Consider the following 27,859-nt stretch of genomic DNA (forward strand, 5'->3'; position numbering starts at 1 on the left):
ATCGTAGATGATTTGTGTATTAATAGAAAAGAAATTATAACGATTTCTGTACAGTTCTGCCTGTGCTCCAGAAGGACAAAGTATGGGTTAGGTGTATGTACACAATCTGTGGCCCTTATGACTTTTGGGAATCCACCTGTTCGATAGAATTCCTTTTTGTTCTTTGATATATTTTCTTTGCTCTGTGGCATGGACACATACAGTGGCAATTACACTGTTTATCACACTGTTAAAAGCTCTTCCAGCAGTAGTACGATTGTTATTAATGAGATCTCCTGCTACGATTTGATAAGAACCTGTGTGAAAGATTTGCAGTCCACAAAGAAGTTACAGCCTAGGAGACAAAGCAAGGTTCCTGTCAGAATTATGCTGCAGTAACAGCTCCACCATGCCGAGCAGCGACTCAAAAGATTCCTTACAAAACCCAAATTTCTCTTCGAAATCACCGTCGCTGTCACAAATGGGTCTCTTCTTTCCATTACAACCCTCATTCTTGGGATGTTCACTTCTTCCTCCATCTCCATATATTCTTTGTCGTCCAGATAATCCATAGAATTCAACACTTAAAACACAGATCTCAAAGATCATACCTTACTCTCTTACTGTACTCCTATTACTGCCTAGGAGTAAATCTTACTAACATAGTTGCATACTCTTCAGTAGTGCTCTCCACCAGTAATGGAGTAAATAAATTTACTTTGGAAGTTTCTTGTCTCTTAGTAACTTACTACTTTAGTTTCACTTATTCCTGGTTAGTGGTCGGCATCCTAAGTTTAGCTTTTTTTGAATGAGTTAAAAGATAGTAAAATACAGAGCACATCAGACCAGTCGAAAGACTAATGGCTTGAGACGAAACAATCCATGATATTATAGGATGAAGGTTAATTGTGAAATTCATGGTAATTGGAGCCAACTGCACTAGCTTCATAATTTTGTAAGGAGAAAAAAATTACAGCTGCTTCAATATGATGTGGTATATGAAAATTTAAAGTGCCAGTAAAATTGCAGTAATATATTTGGGTAGCTTTAAGGAATATAATAAGCGTGTCTCAACTTGAAACTTTTAACGTACCACATCCACCAAGATTAGTCCAGGTGAAGATAAAACTGACACTCAGTTAAATGGTGACACCAACTTAAATAATAAAATATTTGGTGCAGTTATCAGTATGGCATGCCGAAGCAATCCAGACCATTAAATGTTGGAAGCATTGAGACTGTGGGTCTTGTGGTCATTCTAAAAGCTTGACATTTCTGCTCAAGGACAGCAGCTTTATACATCATATTCAGGATTCACACTATGCTATAACAGTCCTGGAAATCTTGAGTGCCATTGAGGCAGAAAACCTTCTTGGGTAGGGGGTAATTGAGTTCAGGCGTTGAGGTGGAAAAAAGCAAATATGTTGTCTTTGCTTGGGTAAAATCATGTAATGGGTTTACTAGTCATGAAAATAACACCGAGCTAAGTAACAGCTGCTGCAAGGTACATTGGGACTGGAATCCTGATGACAATTTATGTCTGTGTATACTCAGTAGCATAGCAGAAGACTTTTAACAAAAATGGGAGCAATCAAATGACACAAAAGAAAGGATTATGCATTAATTTATTTCCCTCCAGTTTCTCAGTTTTTCGAAGCCTTCCCTCGTTAATCTTGTTTTTATTGTTGTAGTTGGTGTTGCTTTTAATCAGAAAACTGGTTTGATGTAGCTCCTTGGTAGTCTATCCTGTGCAAGCCTCTTCCTCTCTGTATAATTACCAGTCCAGACATCTTATTTGAATATGCTTACTGCATTCAAGCCTTGATCTCCCTCTACAGTTTTTACACCACCCCCCTCCCCTTGCCCCATTTCTTTGTTCACCACTTCAATTCAGTATCTCTTCATTAGTTAATCTTCCCATCTAATCTAAAGTATTCATGTATTCTATTCTTGTTTGAACTGCGTATCATTCACACTTCATTTCCACATAATGCTATTCATCAGACAAATGCCTCCAGAAAAGACTTCGCGACACGTAAATTGATGTTAGATTTTAACAGATTTCTCTTTCCTGAAATGCTTTTCTCACTACTGCCAGTCTGCCTCTTATTTGTTCTTTATTTTGACCATCATAAGTTATTTTGCTGCCGAATTAGCAGAGCTCACCTACTACTCTTATTGTCTCATTTCCTAATGTAATTCTCTCAGCATTGCCAGATTTAATTTGACTATTTTCTGACACCCTTGTTCTACTTCTGCTAATGTCCGTCGTATGATTTCTGTTCAATAGACCATCCATTCCATTCATCTGCACTTTCAGTCCTGTGTCGTCTCTTTACAGAATAATGATACCATTAGCGAACCGTAAAGTTTTTGTTTCTTCTACCTGAACTCTTAATTCCATTTACAAGTTTTATCTCGATTTCCTTCACAGCTTACTCAGTGTACAGATTGAATAACACAGGAGATAGGCTACAACCCTGTCTCACCACCTTCTCAACCAATGCTTTCCTTTGATTTACTCTAACTCTTTATAAATGCAGTCTGATTTCTGTACAAGTTGATAATAAATTTTCCTTCCCTGTACTGTATCCCTCCTGCCTTCAGAATTTTAAAGAGTGATGTCCAGTCAGCATTGTTAAAAGTTTTCATTAAACCTACAATTGTTAAAAATATAGCTTTCCCTTTTTCCAATGTATCTTCTAAGGTAAAAAATAGTCAGTGCTGTGTTGTGTGTTGCTACATTTCTCCGGAACCCAAACTTTGTTCCTCAAGGTTGGTTTTTACCAATCTCTCCATTTCTCTGTAAGTAATTCATGTCGATATTTTGCAGCAGTGGCTTATTAAACAGATGATACAGTAGTTGTTGCACCTGTCAGCACTTGCCTTCTTTGGAAGTGGGAGTATTACATTCTTCTTGAAGTCTGCCTGTCTTACGTACCTTGCACACACCAGGCGGGATAATTTTGTCGTGGCTGTTTCTCCTGAGGAGCTCATTAATTCTGGGAAAATTTTACCTACTCCAGTGGCATTGTCTTTTGGAGCTATATGGAATACTTCTTTCAGTGTCGTATCTCCCATCTCATCTTTATATATTTCCTGTTCCATTTCTATAAAATTGTTATCAAGTTTGTTTTCCTTCTGTAGACCTATATTTTCCTTCTACTTTTCAGTTTTACTTTCTTTCCTTAGTACTGGCCTGCCATCTGTGTTCTTGATGCTCATGCAGGTACTTTTGTTTCTTCCAGAGGTCTCTCTAATTTTCCTGTGGGTGACCTGTATATCCCCACAGGTATGCATGTTGCTACAGCATTGTATTTGTTCTCTAGCCATTCTTTCTCAGCCATTTTGTACTTTCTGTCAATCTCATTTTTTAGACCTTTGTATTCCCTTTTATATTTTGTCCTTTTGTCAGTTCAATATCTCCTGTGTTATCCAAGTATTTCTACTTGACCTCTCTAAGCTTGTGCTACCTTAACTTCATTTCTCAGAGCTACCCATTCGTCTTTTATTGCATTCCTTTCCTCTGTTTCAGCCAGTTGTTGATCAGAATTCACATCTACCACTGTAAATGGTTGCAGGTTTCGAAATCTCTGCTTGAACCACTAGATAATCGATTTGAAACATTCCTGTATCTCAAGGTCTCTGTTATGTAAACCACCTTCTTCCATGATTTTTAAACCAAATATTAGCAATGATTAAATTACGCTGTGTGTAGAATTCTACTATATGGTTCACCTCTCATTTCTCTCTCCCAGTCCATGATCCCATAGTATTTTTCTCCTCTTCCTTTTCCTACTCACTACAAAATTTCATGCCATGAAGGGTAGCCGTGTGGTCTGAGGCACCTTGCCATGGTTTGTGCAGCTCCGCAGCCCCTCCCCCCGTCGGAGGTTCAAGTCCTCCCTCGGGCATGGGTGTGTGTTGTCCATAGTGTAAGTTAGTTTAAGTAGTGTGTAAGCTGAGGGACCGATGACCTCAGCAATTTGGTCCCATAGAACTTACCACGAATTTCCAATTTTCCAAATTTCAGTACCCCATTACAATTAAATTTTCATCTCCTTTACCTATCTGAATAATTTCCAAAGTCTCGTCATCCGTTTTTCCAGTCTCTCCATCATTTGTGGAGGTAGTTGGCATATAAACTTATATGACTGTGCTGGGGGTTGGCTTCGTGTCTATCTTGGGTACAATAATTCATTCACTGTGCTGTATACAGTAACTAACTTCCTGCATTTTATTTTGGTATTCATTGTTAGATCTGCTCCTGCAGACCTCAATCGAGTTTGTATATTCCCACTATATCTATTGATTTAATTTCCCTTCCTCCTCCTAAATCCCTGTCCGGAGGTCCAAATAGAGAGCAGTTTTACCTCTGGGATAGTTTACTTAAGAGGTTGCTGTCATTATTAAGCCATACAAAAGAGCTGCATACACTCAGAGAGAAAAAAAAGTGTCTGTAGTTTCCCTTTGCTTTTCATCTGTTTGTAGTGCCAACACACTAAGGCCGTGTTGGCTTTGTTACAAAGGCCAGATCATTGAATCATCCACACTGTTGCCTCTCCAACTATGAGGTGCTACCCAAAATATCCAAGAATTTTATTGTAAAAAATCGGGAAACTATAATTATGCCCTAATGTCCTCTGTTATCGTCAAAGTAGTCCCTCAGGTGTGTATGTTACAATCCCAGCTTTTTTGTGTAAATCAGCAATCAATTATGACACGAGTGTGTGTGCAATGTCAGTGATCTATAGATTGTGTTGAGTGTTGAGTTCTAAATGTCTGAGAATGCTGGATGTGTAGAGACAAGGGACTATGGCGGTGTCTGCTCATATTCTGGTCAAGCTTACGCCTATTTCAGAAAGGGATTTTATGCTTTCATGTCTTCTTAATCTTTTATTATGTTGCTTGCTTTGTTTTCATGATACGTTGAAAAGCTGACAAAGGCCTTGTATTTTGTCCTACTAGTGTTCTCCTACAAGTGAGACGAAGTATCTGAAAGCAAAAGTGTTTGCGCTTTACAGAGAAAAAAAACCTACACTGTGTGTAAATAATAACGTAAATAGATAAATTATTTGAACAGTGAGAAAATGAGGGCCATTGGATTAGAAAAATAATTTTTGTTGTTATTTGACACTTGGAATTAAAGCAATAGGAAAGATAAAGCAAAAATGCACTTTTTACTCGTTGTCTGATGTGTTTGCAAATATATATTTTCTTGAGCAAATAAGTGTACACAATGTTTGGCTGACACTTTCCCTGTTCTTTCAGTTCTCAGGAGTGTGAAAAATTTACCGCATGACCTTTGACAAGGACTTCAACTACGAATTCTGTGTTGGTCATTAAGAAACCCTGTTGTCATTACTTGTTTTCATTCCGTTACTGTATTTCGATTTTTCCGTAAAAGGGATAGTCCCTCGTAATCTCACTTTCACCATTCAGATGGCAAACTGCACATCAGACAGCTCTCATAACACCAGTAATTTTGGTACCGGCGTGTAAATGAAGAAGACTACTCAAAACAGACAAGATCAGTACGGGAATGAAACATCAAAGGACTTGCAGTAGACACGCGGACTCGAGTAGTCATTGGAGACAAGGAAGTCAATCATGTAAAAGGGGCTTAAGTTATCGTACAGTTACTTTTGTTAGTGAAATGAACACTCGTGTTTTCACAAAACATTTAAGACACTAGCATGTTCCCCATACATCAGCAACAGTTAGAAATTTGTGGTCAAAGAATGTAAAATGGATTCTTTTGACTGATCTGGTCCGTGTCTTGGTGAAAACCTTATTTGATGCCTTTATGATGAACAGTATTGCTATTTGTGTGTCAGACATTTTCTCAAAGACTTAATTAGAGCACATTTTGAAGAATGTGAGCAGGCCACCTTCATTGTGTCAGAATCTCGAGGAAAATATTAACCCTGTAACTATTGCTTAAAGGAAGATATCCCTTGTATTTAACAGCATACCCATGCAGGGTTACTTTGACCACACTTTACAGGTGCCATTTGCAATCAGCTGTTAGATATCCAGAGAAAGAACTTGATGTTAGCACTTAGAGTGCCAGTCACTTATTTAAATCCACCTACCCTGTGCCAGCCTCTTATCCCAGTCTCCTTGCCCTACTGCTGGGCGTTTTCCCAGTACTTCCGACTTTCAGGTCCAAGCTAATTTGCAGACCTGAAACTATTTTCTATAGTTTGAAAAAAAAAAAGTTTATTAACTTCTGTTTAAGAAAATGTTAGCTATATTTTTGTTCTCACGAATCTGTCATCAACACCTGGTAAGAAGAAAGATGCCATTTTCAGGATTAAAAAAAATTATTGCACCGTTTCCTTCACAGCACATTAATAAAATGATGATTTAATTTTTATATACAGAGAAACTGAAAAGTAGATAAAGGAGAATGCCAGGTAGTCTTGCTTTTTGCGGTAGAGCTGGGAGCGTGGTTGCGTGGAAAACCCCACTTTACATACACAGCACCGAAAAGATATATCTTTTCACTTGGCTGTGCCATCTTCTTTCATGCCCCTTTCTGAGCACACACTGATAGTTTTCTGTGCTTTCTTTTTTCCTGGTGGTATTGGTATTTTCTCCAGGAAAAGATTTCCAGTTAGTCGTGAAATACTAGCATAACTTGGGGAAGGTTGGGGATCAGTACTGCATGCCATGTGAAGGTCTTTATAAACAGCAATAATAAACTGGCTGGCACTAATATTCTTTTTTCATGACCCGTATATACAGTATACAGGCTTTGGGAATAGCCTTGAGAAATACGAAAGTGACAAGTTTTCTCCACCACTTCACAGAGCAATGGTCAAAAATTCTGTATGATATTATCTGGTCGCTTAGATCAACACCAAACTTGTTCTTATTCTAATCAAGGTTGGCTGCTAGTTTCATTTCCCACCCCCCACCCCCACCCCTCTCCTGTCAATATAGGAAATCGTGTCTCCCCCGTGCCTTGTGCTTATTATGGAAACACCTCTTTTTGTCTTAACATAATAAGGATTCAATGTCTTCCTCAGGTGGAAAATCATTTGATTCTGCTGAAGTGATGTAGCATGCAGATCAGATGGCATTCCGCTTCTGTTCTTGGTGATAGTGCCAATGAGACCAATGCTTTTTGCTCCAAAAGCTGTTGCTAGTGAAACACTGGTGTAGTACTGGTCAGTGAACATTGTGACCCTTACCTGCTAAATTGTCAAGCAGTCATAGGACAACATTGGTTACTGCGTTGTTCTGCCCACAGAATACTGCAGAATTCCAAATGTTTGTGTGCGTGAGAGTAACGCAGATTGCCTACCAAGTCAGGTCATTGTTCAGTGACACTCGACGCCAGAATTAGTAATTGATTAATACGAGGTGTGATTCGAAAGTTTTAAGAATGGATCCGCTACTGCTTACTGGTTTGGTGGGCAGGTACACGGAGGGTGGGGAGTGAGTCATTGCCTTGTCCTTGAATGCCCTCTGACAGGAAACTGCATTCCCTTTATTCAGTTGATTGTGGCAGCTGGTTGAGTGCCCGTCTGTTAGAGCTTGTTGCCGGATTCTGTCTGCGTGAAAATGGACGTAGAAATGGAGCAACAAGTTTGTGTAAAATTTTGTTTTAAAACCGGGAGACTTCTGAGACTTACGGACTATTAAAAACATCTTTTTGAGATCATTGTAGGAGCCAGTCAGATGTTTTTGTCTGGTTTAACAGATTTAAAAATGGTCACAAATCATTTCAAGATGAACCATGGTCCAGTCATCCTTCCACCTCAAAAACGAATGAAAATGTTGTGGAAGTTCGCGACAGTCCTTAACTTACAATTAGAGAGATGGCTGATGAACTTAATTTAAGTTTCTATGTAGTTCAGGCAATTTTAACTGAAGATCTGAACATACGTTGAGTGTTCACAAAATTCATTCCAAAAGTGTTTTCAAATGACCTGAGACAATACCGATTTGAAGTGTGCCAAGAAATGATTAATCAGACTAAAAAGACCCAGATTTGTTAAATAGGGTAATTACAGGTGACAAATCATGAGTATATGGATATGATACTGAAACCAGAGTGGAAGACTCCATGTTCACCACGACCTACAAAAGCATGGCAAAGTCTGTCGAAAGTGAAGACAATGTTGGTGATTTTTTGCGATTCTACCAGTATTGTGCATCATGAATTTACCGCTGGAGGACAGACAATTAACCAGGAATGCTAAAAATGGCCCTTGAGCGTTTGTGCGAAAAGGTGCGGAAGAAAAGGCCTGCATTGTGGAAAGACAGGATTTGGGTGCTACACCATGACAGTGCTCCAGCTCATCGCGCCTTCTCCATCGTTGAATTTTTGACCAAATTCAAAATTCTTGTGCTTCCACAACCACCATATTCCCCTGATTTGGTTCCTGCGACCTTCTACCTGTTTCCTAAACTGAAATTTTCACTGAAAGGGAACCGATTTGACTCGATTGAAGACATCCAGACAAATAGGGAGAGCGTCCTTAACACTCTTCACGGAAAAAACTTCAAGGAATGTTTCCAGAAGTGGGTGCACAGTCGGAGTAGGTTGAACACACTATTTTGAAGGAGATGCATCACAGTAGCATGTAAGTGTCACCATTATATAATTACAAGCCCATTCTTAAAACTTTCCAATCACACCTTGTATGTGCTGACCTTCAAAATAGGTACTCGTGAGTAAGGACCATGAAGACGAGAAATCAGGAGGCACATAGACAGTTTTTTTTCCCTTGCTGCATTTGCGGCTGGTACAGTAAGCGGAATGGCACATGGTATCCTCCGCCGCGCACTGTATGGTAATGTGAGGAGTGTGTATAAATGCAAAATTTCCCAAGACACTTGTCATCATTAAGCATACACATTTATTACACACCTGATATCACCCAGTGGCCTAGATTTTTGTGTTTTTCATGGCATTCTTAGTATCAGCAGGGAAATGCTTCTTCCGGAGCATAAAAAATGTGAATATTTTGCTGTTTATTTAAAAGGCTCTGACATAAAATGTGGAGGGTTACCAGCTGCATCATTGTATCGTCCTCAGCAGCTTTAAAAAATTTTGCAAAATTTTTAGCATACAAACATTTTTGCCTGTTTTTTAACATGCAACTCACCTTGAACTCCCACATGCTCCCCGACTGTAATCCACTCGCATTGCTCATACCCATCTACTCCCAGTTGCTCTTTCTCACTCATTCATTTGGCCCAACTCATTGTCATTATCTCTTTGTGTCTCTCTGTCTTCATCTCCTGTGTCAACCACAGTCTCTTTCACTCTGTCCTACTACTACAGTCTCCCCCCCCCCCCCCCCCCCTCTCTCTCTCTCTCTCTCTCTCTCTCTCTCTCTCTCTCTCTCTCTCTTTCTCTCTCCGTCAGTGTCTCCTTCACTCTTTTCTTAGCACTGTTCTGTCAATGTCAACAGTGTTCCACTGACACTGTGTTCTCTTTCCCTCACACTTTCATTGTTTCTGTAACACAACTGCTGTCTACTATCTATCAGTATTTATTACTTTTCTGTCTCTTTGCCACTGCCACAGTCTTCTCTCTCAGCATAAAAAAAAATTGAATATGTTTGCATGCTAAAATTTTTAAAAGTGCTGAGGAAGGTAGAATGAGTCAGCTGATACCATAATTTTCAGTCAGGCCTTTAATTAATCAGGAATTCACATTTTTGGAGCTCTGACGGGAGAATTTTTCTGGTGGTTTCCATCTTTTCACTTCTGCAGCTTTGCATGTAACTCATAAGAAAAGAAATATATTGGTCAGTAAAATTTAAACAATTTACCTATGTGAAATTTAAATATCACAAAACTATTTTTACAGACTGGATTTTACGTGCAAAAAAAAATTTTTTTTGCGTGTGCTTCAGTGCTACAACATGGGGTTCTCAGATGATAATGGAGACACTTAGCAGCATATTTCTCCATGCTGCGTCACTTTATAAGTTACACCAGATTTTTTTTTTTGTGTGTGTGTGCAAGTAGTATAACTGTGAACCTTGGTATGGGGAGATGGCTCTTCTATATAAATGTCTAGAGAATATACCATTAAAATTTGAGCAGTTTAGTGTAGTTATTTCTTATTTAGATTTTGCCTCTTGCCAGATTTTACGTGTATAAGTAGGCGTACTTTGAACCTCTTTATCTTGGAAACAGATTAAGAAATCAAGAAATTTTTCAAGGTTGAGATCTTAGGAATACATTGTAAAAATTAGAGCCATTTGCTATGCATAGCTGTCATAGGAATCTCATGGTGCATTTGCCTAAGCAGGAGGAAGTGTGTAAAATTCATAATTTAACCCTGTATTATTGGATGTGACACTAAGGTGATCCTTCTGTTGGGGATACAAATGGCCCTTAGACCAAACGCTATCCAAAACGTTTGATCCTATCTTTTTATCATCAATAGAACCCGAGGTACGAGGAATAGAAAATGCCATTTGTGTGCTTGGCATTTTGGAACATATTAGATACTCGTGCTGTTGCTCGCATACCGATACTCGCTCAGCGTACAGAAAGAATAGGAATTAATACGTTCAGAAATTTACCGGATTTGATCCTTTCGTCGGCTGGTGTGTTTGCAAGCAACAAGCAGTTTCATATCACACCAAAAGAATACATTGTAATACCAGTACACTCTTTCGTGGTTTATGATAAAGTTGTGAACAATGGAACCAAGAAAAAATATATCATGAAAGAGTGGGGGTGGGGAGTGAAATATGCTCACTATTTTTATATACTTGAATTTAGCACATTTCGTGGCAGTATTCACTTTTCCGTGGATGTTTATAAGATGATATTTGACTTTTTTGTGTTGGCTTCAGTCGTCTGGTGAAAATATTATTCCATAATGCTGTTTCGTCAACTGCGGAAATGTCCTGGTTCAATGCGTTTGCCTCATTTTTGGTGCTTCAAATACCATTTTTCCGAATGTGCTTCCTTCTTGGTGTTTATATAAAAAAAGTAGTAGAATAACTCATTTTTGCTGGTCACTTGCAAATTATTGTAACGAGGACCTGTACATTGTTCCACCATCACACACCGAGTGTTCACTGCCGACTGACTACAGTCAAAGACGACTCCAGCGTCAAAGACATTTCACACAACACACAAGCTTCCACTTGTAACCAGTCTCTTTGATATTATTCGTCACATCTACTAATGTTAATCAATATGCTGTCACTCGAACATATAAGCAAATTAGCACAAAATAAGGCAAATTACAATTCACAAAAAATATTCTGACGAAAAAATATAAGAAAACATTTACAACCTCCCTCATTAGATTTGGTATGGACAAATCCGGAAGAAAATTATACATCTTGCAGATCCATCATAGGAGGGGCACTTAGTAAGCTTCAAGGAGGAAAATGTGACATAAAAAGCAGGAGATTCTTAAGTGTCTCACATGACAGAAATTGAACAGATCATACAGATGCACTGATACACATAATGGTGCACATAATTGTAATAAATGAGTCCGTAAATATGAACTAAAAGATAAGGAGTGTTCAGTAAAGGCTTTGTGACTTCAGTTATTTTAAAATGTTACATGTCATCAAAGACTAACAGCTTTGTAGTTTGCACGAATGATATCTTTGGGCTTTTGCTGATTTATGTACAGTAATTTTAAGCAGCAGAAACAGTCACATCTTGTCGGTACAATTTATCACTTTTTTCTGTACTCACAGTAAATTGCAAAACTTTTTTCCCCAAAATCTTAAAATTCGAACCATTTGACTATGTTGTGAAATCAGACAAGATACAAATTTATGCACCTTAGTTCTGCATTTCATATTGTTTGGCAAAAAAAAAAAAGTTAATTTTTTTTCTCGAAACTTAACTGGGTGTGTTGTTGTTGTGGTCTTCAGTCTTGAGACTGGTTTGATGCAGCTCTCCATGCTACTCTATCCTGTGCAAGCTTCTTCATCTCCCAGTACCTACTGCAACCTACATCCTTCTGAATCTGCTTGGTGTATTCATCTCTTGGTCTCCCTCTACGATTTTTATGCTCCACGCTGCCCTCCAATGCTAAATTGGTGATCCCTTGATGCCTCAGAATATGGTGTGCAGGACATCAAATATGCCGTATTGTTTAAATTTGTTGATTTTATTGCCCATATATGTCACATGCTGATACTCTGTCATCGACAGCGTTACTGTAAAATTATCAGGAACAATTCTTTGTATGTTTCACATATCCACCTGATTTATGAGGATACCTGTAATTGCCCAAATGCTTATTGGATTCTTTTATGTTTCTTTAAAGGTTGGAAGCGCGAGATCGTGTTCCGAAGTGCTGGTGGTAGTTCCACAAAAGGACTAGCAGATGTCTATTATTTTACCCCATCTGGGAAGAAAGTGCGTTCTACCAGGGAGATGATGGAGAATCGTAAGTAATTCTTTCATGGGTTTTTAAACTAGTGTTCCTTACTACTCACCAATCTCATCAGCATTTCTTACAAAATGTTGCTGTAACCAAGACAACAAGTGAAAAACAATAGGACGGAACAAACTCCGTAATGTTCATTGTTCTTCAGATTGCTACACTTTCAAAAATAATGTGGTGCAGACAGTAAAGCAAAAAAGTTAATAACCCACTCATCCTCCCTCTTTATGTAGAATCTCTTTGCAGCTCAAAACAATATGAAAGACATTCATGAAGCTTGGAAAGAATGCTGTAATAAAGGAAAAATTAAGTATAATGCTTGGATATGGAAAAAAAATTATTTTTAGAGGTCCACTGTCACAAAATACAGCTATTAATATCTATGCTGTATGCTGAACATGTTTCAGTATGGTTGCAGCATCCTTGGAGTATTTTAATTTTTCAAAAATAATTTATAAGGGAAAAATCTGTAGTTACTAGTTATGGCTCAAGATCAAAATATTATCGTTTGTTATGGTATGCCATTTTGTGATTTTCTTCAGATTTGTCTGGGAGTATATCTGGAACTAGAATAATTTGTTGAGTCTACTTTGACTGAAAAAAATACCCCATTTGGTACTGGTGCACAATAAAAATGGAAACCGTTAAAAAAATAATAATGTGATCCTATACATTACAGCATGAATTTCACTTTTACTCTCTTTTGATTATTATTCTGATTGGTGTGCTCTTTTTTACTGTCCCTCACAATGTTCCATAGGATTATTGATTTCCTCTTGAGATCAAAACAAAAAAAATCTGAAAATTTTTGCAACTAACGTAACTATTCTTTTATTGCTGCTTGTTCCAAACTCTTTCTTGGTCTGTGAGTGCTGTTCTTTCGCATGGTTTTTTTAATGGAATGTGGTTTACCATTGAAAATATGGGCCGGCCAGTGTGGCCGAGCGGTTCTAGGCGCTTCAGTCTGGAACTGCGCGACCACTACGGTCGCAGGTTCGAATCCTGCCTCAGGCATGGATGTGTGTGATGTCCTTAGGTTAGTTAGGTTTAAGTAGTTCAAAGTTCTACGGGACTGATGATCTCAGATGTTAAGTCCCATAGTGCTCAGAGCCATTTGAACCATTTGAAAATATGGAGCTTTTGTCACCCCTGTTTCAAAACTGCTGCATTTTATCAAATGCAGCAGTTTTCACTGTTTTGTTTTTCTGAACAGTATCACCATACATCGTCTAAACCATTTTCTTGTGGGTGGGCACCACAGGCAAGGCGGTGCATTCTGAATTGAACAGCATAATTGATATGTCAATGTTGACCCCTAAACATTTCACATTAATACTGAGCAACTTTCTCCAGTAATGAAAACAAATTACTTACTGCCTTACACTTCCTAAAATGCTTGATGAAAAATGTTGAGTTCAGTTTCAATTATTCTCCACATTTTGTTGTTTGTTGTATTAATGCTCTGCAATACTGGTTGCTATTGCACTTAATAAAAATCCAGTGCAAGAAATATGTTGGATTATACACCGCTTAAGGCAATCAGGTCATGCTAATGAGGTACTGATTGTGTTTATGTGTAACTAAATATGAAAGGAATACCATCATACAGATTTAACTTCAGCAGGAAACACTTACATACCAAATAAATATTTGAAGTGGTCAACACTTCCTGTAGGTTTCATTAAATCTTTAATTTCTGTTGCAGTTGAAGGCACTGATTTAACTCTGGACAACTTCACTTTTACTAAAGAGCCTCTTGGAATAAATGATCCAGATAAAGAAGTGATCAGGGATGCAAGACGTACGTCAGTAACACCCAAGGTAAATTACAATGCTTTGTGTTAACATGTAGTGAAATTGTGCAATTGAAAGTCCTGGATGGAATAACAATAATCTGGAAAGGATAGGTTGCTACTCACCACAGAGGACGCGTTGGGTCACACACAGACAGAATGAAGAGAGTACTAGAAATATTTAAGCTTTTGGACAAAGTCCTTCCTCAGAAGTAGAACTCTCACAGATTGACACAACAGCAACAACTACTACTCTCACACTCCTGGCTGCTGTCTCCAGCCTCTTAAGGTCTGACTGCAAATATTTACAAAACACCAACCAACACCAACACCCCCAACAACAAATTGCACGCGTGCCCCCCCCCCCCTGCCCCCCCCCCCCCCCCCCACACACACACACACACACACACACACACACACACACACACACACACACACACCCGCGCGCGCGAATGCTGTCTCCGGCTTCTCAGGCCCACCTGAAGTGGCTAGAGACAGTAGCCATATGTATGAGTTTGTTTGTGTTTGTTTGTGTGTGTGTGTGTGTGTGTGTGTGTGTGAGAGACATCTGAGGAGGAACTTTGTCTGAAACTTAAATGTTTCAAGTGTCCTTTTCATTGTGTGTCTGCAACCCAGTGATGCCTGTAAGTAGTGAATAGTTATCTATCGTTTCTTTAGCAAACTTAGTTATTTGAGACTGCATGTCATAAATGGGATAGCGTGCAATCCCATTTAAATACTGAGTAATTTACAATTGTTAATTTAATTTTATCCATATTTTGCAGTTTCAAACGTGACTTTATTCAATACACTGGAGGTATGAATTAAAAAACACTGCCAGTCACAATATTTAAAAAAAAAAAAAATAGTACACTGTGCACTTTGGACCCTCTGGGTCCATCATCAAGTGTAACTTGTCCTAATACATGCTTTATTTTTTTTCCTCTTGAATGAGGTCAAATGCATACTCCTGTCGCAAAAAGGTTTGATGTTAGGTTATGAATTTCATAACTCAAATGCAGAAAATATGTGTGAAATAGTGGAAAAGACAAACAGTGTAAACTTACCACATAATCAAAGAAAAGCATTTTTAATGTTTAACACAGCAAATATTTTTTCTCCATCGTTTTCACACATGTCACTTCATTCAAGAGGCACGTTTGCATACACATCTCTGTAAACACTTCACAGATGTTATTGTACATGGTGTGGTCAAAGATGAATTTATTCGTAGTGCTAAAGATACACTTATTAAACAATTGATATACGCAGGAAATGATTTTAGAATAGGTCTTTAAAATTACTGAAATAACTTTGACTTGCGAAATATGTTTGTTCATTTAACATAGGTCCCGGTTTTTTGATTTTGTGCAGGTATATTTCCAGTTGTTCTAACAGATGTAGGGTCTTGGTTTCATTATGTAGTACTACCAGATTGTTTTCTAGACTGTTGATGACATGTTCCATTTCTAATGTGTTATGCAATGACTGATTTTTCCAAGTGGTTGAGCCTGTTCTTGAAAATGAGTTCTGAAGTTTCTGCCTGTTTCCCCTACATAGTAGGCAGAACACCTGGGGCATGATACTTTGTGCATTCCGCTGTTGTTGTATGTTTGTGTATTTGACTTTATGTTATGGGCGAGTAAGTTCCTAACTTATTATTAGTTGACAATGCAACTGTTACAATATATATGGCCCAGGTATGGGATACTGGCAAATATTTTCTCTTCTTTCACAGTGTGGCCATTCGTTGCCTTACTTTTGTGTATTTGTTTGCGTCTACACAGCCAAAACAATTGACAAGTTTATGAAAGGTTAGGGGAGTTTTTTCCTACTTTTGTCAACAGTACTTAGAATTTCATTTCCTGAAGATAAGTATTGGCAGGGTGTTCTCTCTGTTTTAAATTTCATAGTTTTAACAACTGAATTTTTGTTTTGATGCAATTCACTTACAAATATACAAGGCTTGTCTAAAAAGTATTCAAAATTTGGCCAGAGAAAATATTTCGAATACCTGACGGGGTTGGGACCCTAATCCCTTTCAAAGTAGCCCCCTTGTTCTTGCTCACACTTAACCCACTGATCCTTCCACTGCTGGAAACACCTCTGGAAGTCTTCTTTTGTAATGGTGTTCAGCTCTGTTGTCATGTTCCACATTACCTCTTCTCTACTCTCAAAAAGACACTCTTTCTGTTTCTGTGTTGTACCTGTACACCCATGACTCATCTCCAGTTATCACGGTGTTCGGAAACCCAGGACCACTGTTGGTGGTGTCCAGAAGGTCTTGTGCAATGCCAAAACAGATGTGTTTTTGTTCCCACGACAACAACTTGGGCACGAATATCGCAGCCACTCTGTGCATGTTCAAATCATCATGCAAAATTGCATGTGTAGAATCTTTACTCATTATAACCTCTTGGGCAATCTCCTGCACTGTCAAATGACGATCTGCCATCACCAAATTTTGCACTCTCTCAACAACTGCTGCACTCCAAGCAGTTTGGGGCCTGTCAGAACGCGAGTCACTCCGCTGACGTGCGGCCATTTTTGAATCGATTGAACTACTCCTTAATTTGTGTTACACCTATTGCATCTTTTCCAGACACCTGCCGAATCTTACGAATTGTTTTGCTTTGAGAATCACCAAGCTTTTGACAAAATTTGATGCAGTATCTTTGCTCAACACGTTCAGTCATCTTGAGAGAATTGATAATCCAACGAACATGTTGTGTAGCACATCACTCAGCGACCAACAGGCAGCGACTGACGCGGTGGAAGGCGGGGACAAAATTCACGCATGCGCATAAAAGGTCTCTTCCTTTACTGTGTATAGTGACGCCGCACTGTCGTCTCTATTTTGCATGGGAAAATCGAAGGTCGAATACTTTTTAGACAGACCTCATATATTTATGTTTTTATGAGTACATGCCTCAAGATTCATAAAACCTTTTATTCTGTTTAAAGTTTCCTGATGGCAAACTTTTGTTAACAACCTGTGTTTTTCAGATCAAAAGCAAATGTATTGGTGTAAGGCCAACAAGTAATATTTAAAATATGCTACTTTTCAATTTTCTTATTTTGGTTTAATAACAATACTTGTATTTTCTACAATAAATGCTGCTTGCACGATTCTTGAGTGTACCGCCAAATCCAATCTTCGAAAGGCCACATATTTCTGTGCACAACCATTTCACCATCATCAGGTGATGCTGATGTAATGAAACTGTGATGGGCTCGCAGTATTTGTACCTACCAGTCCAAAGTTCAGGCTTTGCCAGCCCCACCATACTCCATGGTAGTGTACATGTGGCTACGATGGTGGAGGGAACACTCCACCCACCGTCCCTGTTGCGTCTTGTGTCTGTGTGTCACGTTTTGCTTTGATGAGCTTAGTATTGGCTCCCAGCCTTGCTCAGTTGGAAGCCATTGTCCCTGTCACACAAATTTAAATTGCTTCTTTGAAAATGCAGTTCCAGAATTTATCAGTGGTAGCCCAGATTTACAGCTCCTGAAAATGCAGTCCCAAAATCTATCAGTGGTAGCCAAGATACGCAGCTCCACCAAAGGATGGCTGATAGAATGCTAGTGAGACTTGCTGCCATCACAGCCACACTCGGCTCCAGGACTGACCACGTGCAAACCAGTGAGGGCTGAGGGTATAAATGCTACAAGCCTGCCTCAGACACTTAATTCCATCAGGACCACCAGATGATGACGAATTGGCAGTCTGCTGAAATATTGTGGCTTTAAGATGATTGAATCCAGAAGTATATCTGAAAATAATAAAAGCAGCATATTTAACTGGGAAATCCTCAGATCACGTATTCTCTAGTTGTGCTTTATTTCTTCTCCCATCCCTAAACAGTATGATAGTTCATAGCAGGAAGGGCAGAAGGCTCCTCGTCCCATGTTGTTGACCACAATTTCATTATTCTTTGTGCAAATGACATCAAGACACCGTTAGCATGATTTTTTTCTAAATGAGAATCAAACCAGTCTCGTACTGCGCCATTACATCCCCAATAGCCTATTATAGGTAACAGGATATTTTGATACACACAATTTACTGCTGTGGAGAAATATTGTAACATACCAATTTTCATATTTGTGTAATTTAAAATTTGATTGTGTGATTTGATTTCTTAAAAATGATTAATTTAATGTTGGAAAGTTTTAGAAATCAGGAAGGAGAGAAGTAATTCATTAGGTCCCAAATTGCTATAGTGTGAGAAACATTTGTGGAAAATTACACAGGGAATTGTATAAGCCTATCTGCAGAGCACAAACAGTTTTGTTATCTGAGCATCCTGTGTGGACTCGTCACTAGTTTAAGTTAGTAACTGTTTCAGTGAAGATTAAAAACTTGTTTCAGTTACCTCCCTATGCTCCGATTCAGTCGAGATCAATACAGTCCCTTCTCATAGGGTGTTAGTTATGTGGCAGTGTCGGGTAACCTCTTTGTGGCTTAGAAAGTACGGAGAGGAACCAATCCAAGCTGAAGCTCTCAGTCAATTAGTTGTGTGTTGCTAGCATAATTCGTAGTGCACTTCCTGTAGAAGGACAGTATCTGGGTTCACATCTGGTTCCAACACACCATTTTAATGCAGCATACATGTTTGGTGCAGTATGTATTCCACTGCAGAGAAGTTGCAAGTTAATTGCACAGTGGAACTTATGGGATACTAATGTTACCAAATAGCAGGGTTTTTTCCCCCTCTCTCTCTGAGATTAGAAATATGAGAGTCCCTCTGAAACGTTTGGGGACGATTTATTCAGCTCTGTTGTCATGTATTCGGCGGAGAGACCCTGGGCAGAGATACTGAGACCTTGACTACCACAAAATCAAGTGATAAGAAACTATTAGTTTCTGACTGAAAAATCCTGTTAGAGACCTACACCTGCATTCTACTGGTCACTTCCTTTCTTACACGAAATGTACGAGGGCTGTCCAGAAAGTAATGCACCACATTTTTTTAAAATTTTTTTTTTTTTTTTTTTCTTCCCCCCTTCAAAAATTCGTTACTGAATGTAATGAGAATTACACACCTGAAAGAGCGGTGTTTTATCTACACGCCCTGTTTTTCCACATAATCTCCATTCCATTCCGTGGCCTCCCTCCAGTGTGAAACAAGGGCCAGTGTGCCCTGTCAGTAACAATTCTTGTCCTGGTGGTGGAGCCAGTGCTTCACTGTGCGAATCACCTTCTCATTGTCCCCAAAATGCCTTCTACAAATGGCATCCTGTAATGGCCCAAACAAGTGGAAGTCCGAGGGGGCTAGGTCAGGGCTGTCAGATGCGACAGCTGTGTATGGTCTCCACGACCACTGCAAATGGTGGATCTCCGCTGAGCCCCATTTTCTGATGACCTCACTCTCTGTGCCCAGTGACTAACTGTAGTGAGAAATTGCATGATGGTACGTTGCTTGTAATGTACATCACCTACAGACGCCATTTTGAAACTGTTTTGCATCTACACTACCTTTTGGAAGTGATGGAAACTTGGCACACCCACTCAGGAGACTTCAAATAACACTTTTTTTTTTTTTTTAAACCTTTTTTTCTATTTCTGATAAAAATATTGTGATCCTAGTTGTATTTTGAGTGCTGAATTGAAAACTGTTTTTGGTTTTTTACTGTCAGGGATAGTTTATGAGTAATCACAATTTTATTTCTCTTTTCAGTTTCTGTTATAGTGCAGCAAACGTGAGGTGAAATTCGACAAACAAATGCACATCTTTATGATGTTATAAGTTCATCACATTAATGGAGGGTGGGATCTAACATATATCACAGTAACCTTTGGTATACACTTTGGAGCATTTATTTGACATGAGAAATTACAGAAAATTGACAAACAATGAGCCACTGCCTTGTAATGCACATCACTTTTTTTCTCTTGTATTGTGAACTTTCTTCTCTTGAATGACATTCCAACAATAATCTGCTAACATAGAAGGTACCCACTTCCCTTCATAGCGCCTTTCTATGGTAGAAATGTCTTTATGGAATCTTTCCCCATGTTCATCCGATACGTCACTACAACTCTCTGTGAAGTAGTCCAGATGAGAGTCCATCATATGTGCCTTCAAAGACATATTGCACCCCAAATCCTGATATGCTTTGATCATATCCTTCACCATTGCTTTGTAGTTAGTAGCTCTTCTTCTTTCGAGGAAGTTTTCCGACACCATCTTGAAACAGTCCCATGCGGTTTTTTCTTTATCAGTTAAACATGCTTCAAAATTTGCATCTTTCTGCAGCTCCCTGATTTGTGGGCCCACAAATACACCTCCCTTTATTTTTGCAACTGAAAGACGGGGGAATTTGGTAGCGAGATATTCAAACCCACAGCCTGTTGGATCCATGGCCTTCACGAATTGTTTCATCAGGCCAAGTTTGATGTGAAGCGGTGGAAGTAGTATATATTCAGGAGCTAGCAGACTTTCACGTTGTACATTCTTTTCACCAACTTTCCATCTTCGCCTTGGCCATTTCTTTTTCTCGTAGTGAGAATTTCGGTCTCGACTATCCCACTCGCAAAGAAAACAGGCATACTTTGTGTAGCCTTATTGTATTCCCAGTACCATAGCAATTACCTTGACATCTGCACATATTTTCCATTTGTGTTCATTGTATTTTAATGAATTTAGCATCCTTTGTACGAATTCGTAATTCTCTTTTTTCAAACTAGCGTAGGCTACTGGAACAGAGGGTATTTTATTTCCGTTATGGAGCAAAACTCCCTTCAGACTTGTTTTCGATGCAACTATGAACAGTCTCCACTCCTGTGAAATATAAGCGAAGTTCAGCACTTTCATCAGGCCAGCAATGTCATTACAAAATGTCAGTGCTTCGTCAGTTGAAAAATAAAAAATAAAGGCATGTTCTCTGTGCCTGAACACACTGATTTTAGTACTTTGGTGCAGTAGATTATACTCTTGTAATCTTGAACCAAGCAGCTGCGCCTTTTGTTTACTTAGTCCTAGATCACATTCTAAATCGTTTAAATCTGCCTGTGTTAACAAATGTGGCGATGACTCACTTGTGCAGTGATATAAATAATCATCATCTGTGATTTCTTCAGTACTACTTATTTCACTGTCACTCGGAATTTGACCTCGAGCTCTTGAAGGTACTGGAAGGTCGTCGGAATGCTGCACTGGCATTCTCGCAAGGCAGATCTGGGTAAACAATGTGCCTCTTTGACTTTTTGTTTGTAAAACCCTGAATTTTTGTTAAACGTGGTCCTTAGGCTCCCTCCACACCATCGGAACAGCAAACAACGCCACATTCTCTTTACCTTTCCACCACTGAATTAGTTTGCAGTAACATGTAGCACAACAGAAATGTGGTGCCCATTCTTTATCTTGGTCTCTTACCTCTACTCCAAAGTAATGTTTGTATGCTTTCTTTATGACTGAAGAAATTTTCTTCCTATTTCTGGCAAAAGTGAGCTTCCCACAGATGTAGCAGAAGTTGTCCGGCTTATATCGACATCCACGACGACGTGGCATTTCTGCAAATTTAAAAATACCACTTCGGTAATACACCTGTATTAAATTAATAGTAGGGAACTAGAGGAACGCTGATGTGTAAAAACAAGCAGTCGTTTTACCTTCAGCACCAGGCTCAATCAGTTTACACACAGAAACTAAAAAATTCAACCGTGCTCGGAAATATGACAGACAGTTACTTGTCAGCCAAAACACCCACTCGTTAAGGCTGACACAAATTGCGGCTAACACCACTGTTGTAAACTTGATGAGCCTGCCACTAGGAGACGTGAAGCTTTACTGCCGAGGCAGCGACCGGCTGTCGCCGTTCGAGTTAATGAGATGTTTCAGGTGGTCTTAATGACATAGGTGTGGCGGGGGATAACCTAATGATGTCTGATTCTTCCTGCCTGCTGTTGCACAAGAAATTATCACGCTCTATCACTACTGGATGCAGCAACATACCCGTATTTCTCTATAACGTCTCTGTGTTTGCCATGAATTGTGAATATACATATATATTACATAAAAAGTATCCCTGACAATGATATTTTGTTTACATTTTTGAATTTCCCACAGTAAAATGGTCTAGAAGCACATACTTTAATATCAGAAATAGAACCCATGTAATGTTTTGCATTAGTAACATTGTTTTCGCCGAGAAAAAAAAAGGTGGTGCATTATCTTCAGGACAATCCTCGTATGTTGCTGGCAGTGGGATCATTCTGCAATCAGCTGTAAATACCAGTGCTCTCGACAAGCTCAGTAGTGTTTCATGAAAAGAATGTGGTTTTCACCTTGGGGATTACCATTATTCACATAGCGTCTCAGTAATGTTCACATGTTGATTGAAACTACTGATAACAAATCTAGCAGCACACCTCTGACTTGATTTGATGCCTTCCTGTAATCCGACTTGGTGCGGTTCCCAAATACGTGAGCAGTACTCAGGAATTGGTCGCTCTAGTTTTCTACATGTGGTCTCCATTATAGGTGAGCTAAAAATTCTCACAACAAACCAAAGTCAACTTCTCTCATTCCCTACAACTAAACGTATATGCTCATTCCATTTCATATTGTTTGTGATGTTACACTTTGATATTTAATCATTGTTACTGAAACCACTAACAACTGTATTCGAAAATTACAGGGTTGTATTTCCTACTCAACTGAATTCGTTTCCTTACATTGAGAGCAGGCTGCCACTTTAAGTCATTGTGTTCTCTCCTATCATCACTCAGTGACATCACTTTCCTGTCATCGGTAAACAAGGGGGGGGGGGGGGTCAGCAAAGGCACCAACATTTGATGAGAAGTACAGTCATAACAAAAGGTGCCTTAGCACGGAATGCAGTGAGCACTTCCGTAGCAGCGAAACGCTTAATAGCTGTAGGGAAGGTGGCCTCCACATCTTATATGAGGTCTCTTGGCAAACGTACTAATCGCACATTGGATTTCTATCAAGCCCTGGATGCTGTTTTTTCTAATGGGCTTCATAATGCACCTAACATTGTATCTCCCAAGAACTAATAAACCCCTCTCCTCGTGAGCCTGCTCAAATTACGCTGAAGTAGTGGCCACTAGTCCACTCACTAGATCAACGGGCAGGGCTGGACAGTCCATCCCCACATTGACATTCTGCCTTGAGTGACGTAAATTCATTACAACCCACTGCTCTGAAGGATTGCGGACCCCGGTGTTTGGTATGGTGTAAGGTGCCTCAGTTGCAGAGCCCATGAACGAAACAAATGATACCTTGTATGTTCCATGTGCCACACCTTATTATCTGCCACCGTTACAGCTGGATGCAGCTGCCTGCTGACAGCTCACTGTGGCCAGCCCCATTTGCAGCCATTCGCAGAAATGAAACGTAACTGAACATAGGTGGGCAGAACAGGTGGATGGCATGCCAGAGTGTGTTCGCGTCAAAGCTATGAAGATAAGCTATGATAAGTAAGGCCAGGGAAGTCTTTTGCTGGGTGTAAATGCAAAAAGCAGTGCTGGGTGTAAAAACAAGAAGCAGTGGGTGAAGGGACTTGTAAAATAACTGTACCTGCTTTAAATCAAAAGATAACTGGATGAGAAAAGCTCAAGGACTGAGGAGGTAAATTGCGAGGTCAGTTCACAATAATGTTCATTGCCGGCAAATCCGGTAGAGGATCTCTGTTGCCCTAAAGCACACAGTAATTAGTTACTGTGAGTGACAGATATAATTGTCATTTGCAGTTCCAGTATAAGTTGGTGACAGAGAGGAGGAGGTAAACATTTGTTTTTTGAAGAGTCTTCTCTACATTTTGTCATGGTCATTCAGGCAGAAGAGCAGTGTTTGTAAAGATTAAAAATTGACCCACATGCTTAGAAACTGCTTTTACCAAAGTAAATGTATTTTATGCAAGGAGAGCGGCTGAAGAACATGCTTGCTGTACCCATTATCATGTTCGGTGTAATGCAGACTCGTGTTCCATGCCTAGAAAACTTGTAGTCAGCCTGTATCATATTGTTTTACTTGGGAACAGAGAGTTGAATGGTTAATTGTCATTACAATTAACATTGGTAAATTTAATTTCTGTGAATCTAAAGATATCATCATCATCATCAGCATCATCTAACCGGTCAGAAGTGATTTTCAGCATGGTAATTGCTGGTTAGATGCAGCTGTATTGATTGAAATGGCAGCCTTGCACCTGGATCTTACTGCAGAGTGACAAACCAGCATAATCATACTGGTTGAAGGTAGAAGAGACTCCTGCTCGATATGCTGGACCATGCCCTCATGAGTTTTGCAGAAGAATCCAATAGTGGCAACAAGTGGAATAGTAAGACACTTGGATTTGCATTCAAGAGTACGGTGGTTCAAATTTTGCTCCAGACACCAATCCTTTGTTTCTCTAAACCACTTAAGCTAAATGCCGTAGTAGTTCCTTTGGAATGGGTACGGCCAGTTCCCTTCCCCTGTTTGAGCTTGGTCTCTGTCTAATGATTCGTCATTGTCAGAACATTAAGCCCTAATCTTCCTTTCAGAAACGCCCCTAACCATTGTGAGATTTCTGCATGTGACAAATAGGTCCCTGCCGTTTTCTGTAGTTGGTCAGTTCATTCATCAGTTTGTAGATTTTGCAACTATTCAGCAGGTTTCCTAAGATCTGGGTCCTTTTGTGCCACTGCCTAAAGTGATTTTCAAAATCCAGCCATGCTATGTCAGACAGAGCGAAGTGGGACAGTGGTGAGAACATTAGACTCGCAATTGGGAGGACGATGGTTTTAACCAGTGTCTGGCCATCCTGATTTTGGTTCTCCTGTGATTTCCCTGAATTGCTTCAGGCAAACGCCAGCATAGTTCCCGTGAAGTACACGGCCGACTCCTCCCCCATCCTTCCCTAATGTGATGGGACCAATGAGTTTGCTATTTGGTCCCTTCTCCCAAATCGACCAACCAACGATGCTATCTCAGTATACGCCCAATCCCATTTCTTTTTCCATGTTTAGTTATGTCCAATAATTGGATTTCTTCATTTGTTGCCTAGCCACTTTTTCCAGTTTCTACTATTTAGATGTTTCAAAAGCCCTCATTGCCCTCCTATCTTCTTTCCACATTTCAAGTTCTTGCCTTATAGTAGGCCACTTTAGATAATACACTTCATAATTTTTAGGGTTCCTTACCACAATCGGTGAAATGGAATCTTTATAGGATCACTTTGTCGTCCACCTGTCTGTCTGAATTTTAAAAAACCTTTTTCCTCCGGAATGGATAGATGTTGAAATTTGTATCACATACTAAGGTCTATCGTTCCTTGGAGGTGTAAACAAATTGAAACTTCCAAGTCAATGCAGTCAAAAGATATGGGCATTTATGTCACATATTTTGATACTCACAAACTCCCTCAACAAGAGGCAAGGTTTCACAGTACAGGTGAAGGGAAATTTCAAAATTTGTTTTTTTTTTTTTTTTAATTACATTAAACAAAAAAAACTTCTTTTGCCATCAGATGTTAAACTTGACATTAAAACCTTCTTGAAAATCTTGGAATACATGGGAATTATATCTTGACAGTATCATTATTGATAACAGGGAAAAATGGTCATGATTCTCGATTTCCAGAATGGGTGAACTGTCTCTACACATGATTAATTTTGTATGCAACCCTCAGTGCATGAATCCTACTCCACCTGGTCAATTATTTTTCTTAATCTCATGTTCACATAGGTACTGAAAATCATTGTCTCAGAGAATGCCAGGCTTGACATTGTTGTTCTTAATGCATTTGTAATTGCTTTCTATTGTACTTGTTATGTACTTTAAAAAATCTGACATATGTACCATTTTGTCTCCATAGAGCATTATTTTTAACCTTTCATTCTTTCCTACTGTCATTTTCTTTACATTTATTTTTCATTTCATAATCTTTTACTCATAATTCTGATCTCCTCTACCATTTCTTGAAGCTCCTTTTCATCCTTGGCCAGAAGAACCCACATTTTCTACAGATATCTCTTGTTCCTTAGCAACAATACCAGAGAAGGAAAGTTGCAACTCACCATATAGCGGAGATGCTGAGTCACGATAGGCACAACAAAAAGATTCACACAATTATAGCTTTCGGCCATTAAGGCCTTTGTCAGCAGTAAACACACATACACACATGCATGCGCACGCGCGCGCTCTCACACACACACACACACACACACACACACACGCAAATGCAACTTGCGCTCATGTCTGCAGTCTCAGAGAGCTGAAACTACACTGCCAATTGCAGTGTAGTTTCAGCTCTCTGAGACTGCAGACGTGTGTGCAAATTGCGTTTAAAGCTGATCTTTTTGTTGTGCCTATCGCGACTCAGCACCTCCGCTATATGGTGAGTTGCAACTTTCCTTCTCTGGTATTGTTACATTCCATCCTGGATTTGCCTCTTTGTCGATCAGTAAACAACACTCAATCATATCTTCTAAATACTCTGTCATATTGAAGAGTGTTGTTGCTAGACAGCGGCCTTATTCTACATCTTCCTTCAATTCTACCCATTTGTTTTCTCAGTGTTTCTGTCTTACTGAAAACCTCCACGTGTTTCCCACATACCCCCTGCCCAATATAGTGAGTTTGTAAGTGATCGTCTTGTCCACTATTTTATTTATGTGATTTTCGCACATTGTCAAAAGTTTTCTCTAAGTACAAACTCTTTCAGTTCTCAGTAAATCTCTCCTTGAATTTGTGAGCATCCTGCTGCATCATTTGTGCCCTTCAGGTTCCTTTTATGGGACCTATATGAAGGGGTCGGCAGTGCTAATTATCAATTTAGGAAGGAGTAATTTGATTACATTACCTCTTACACTTTCAAATGCAGCAGTCGTTGCCAACAACTAGTTCCATATTTTCCAGTAGAAAATTAGGTCTGGTATATAAATTGGTTTGTTTTATTGTATTTATTTTCTTGTCTTTGAATTTAACAAAATATATAACGTGCAGCAGTGCAATATACACTTTTGTTGGTTAGCACTTTTGTCTAGTATTCTTTGAAACATTTCTACATATACATCCATACTCCGCAAGCCACCCGACGGTGTGTGAACGAACTCCACAAGATACGTAAATTATGGAGCTTTCACTTAGTTACTGCTGCATATGACTTTTGAGGGTTGGTATTTTGAGAAGATTGAAGTTAAGTTTTCAGAATAGGAGGAATTTTCAGTTACTTCCCAGGACACTCATAAAGACTATCATATTTATTGGCGTTGCATTTGCAACAGATGTTTTAATTTTGGTTATCACTAAACTAATTTTGGTGTACTTCGTTTAGGATACCGGTTCACCTTCTACACCTACTGCCTCATCTGTGAAGCGTATTCAGAAGCTGAAAGCTTCTGCTGGTGAAATGTCACCTGTATCAGACCAGTCATCTGCTTCCGGCCCGTCCAACGTCAAACAGGAGCCAATGTCTGTGGAAGAGGAAACCGATGGCCTTTCAGAGAGCAGTTCTTCAGGCTCTGTCAACAGAGACCAGGGCGCCACCCCTGCTGATACTTCAGGAGCTGTGGAGCAGAAAATCCCTCCAGCTATCGCTGGCCCCAGCGGGCTGAACAAACACGCAGGGCGTTCGCAGTCACACCTGAAGCTCGCTCGCTCATTTCCTCGTATAAAGGTGAGTACCTTTCTTTACCCCTGTACTGCACTGCATGGGCACTCATAACCCAGTTTTTTTT

General features: G+C 39.4%; 1 protein-coding gene across 3 annotated transcripts in view; it reads left to right on the forward strand.

The window, feature by feature from the left end:
* Positions 1-27,859, forward strand: part of LOC124717381 — a 184,658-nt gene that overhangs the window by 67,359 nt on the left and 89,440 nt on the right. For all 3 annotated transcript variants that reach the window (XM_047244225.1, XM_047244227.1, XM_047244226.1), the window contains exons 5-7: positions 12,257-12,379; positions 14,082-14,197; positions 27,457-27,798. In XM_047244225.1, the coding sequence (XP_047100181.1) occupies positions 12,257-12,379; positions 14,082-14,197; positions 27,457-27,798 (581 nt within the window). The remainder of the gene's footprint in view (positions 1-12,256; positions 12,380-14,081; positions 14,198-27,456; positions 27,799-27,859) is intronic.

This window comes from Schistocerca piceifrons, chromosome 9 (assembly GCF_021461385.2).
Source record: "Schistocerca piceifrons isolate TAMUIC-IGC-003096 chromosome 9, iqSchPice1.1, whole genome shotgun sequence".
NCBI classification, from domain to species: Eukaryota; Metazoa; Arthropoda; class Insecta; order Orthoptera; family Acrididae; genus Schistocerca; species Schistocerca piceifrons.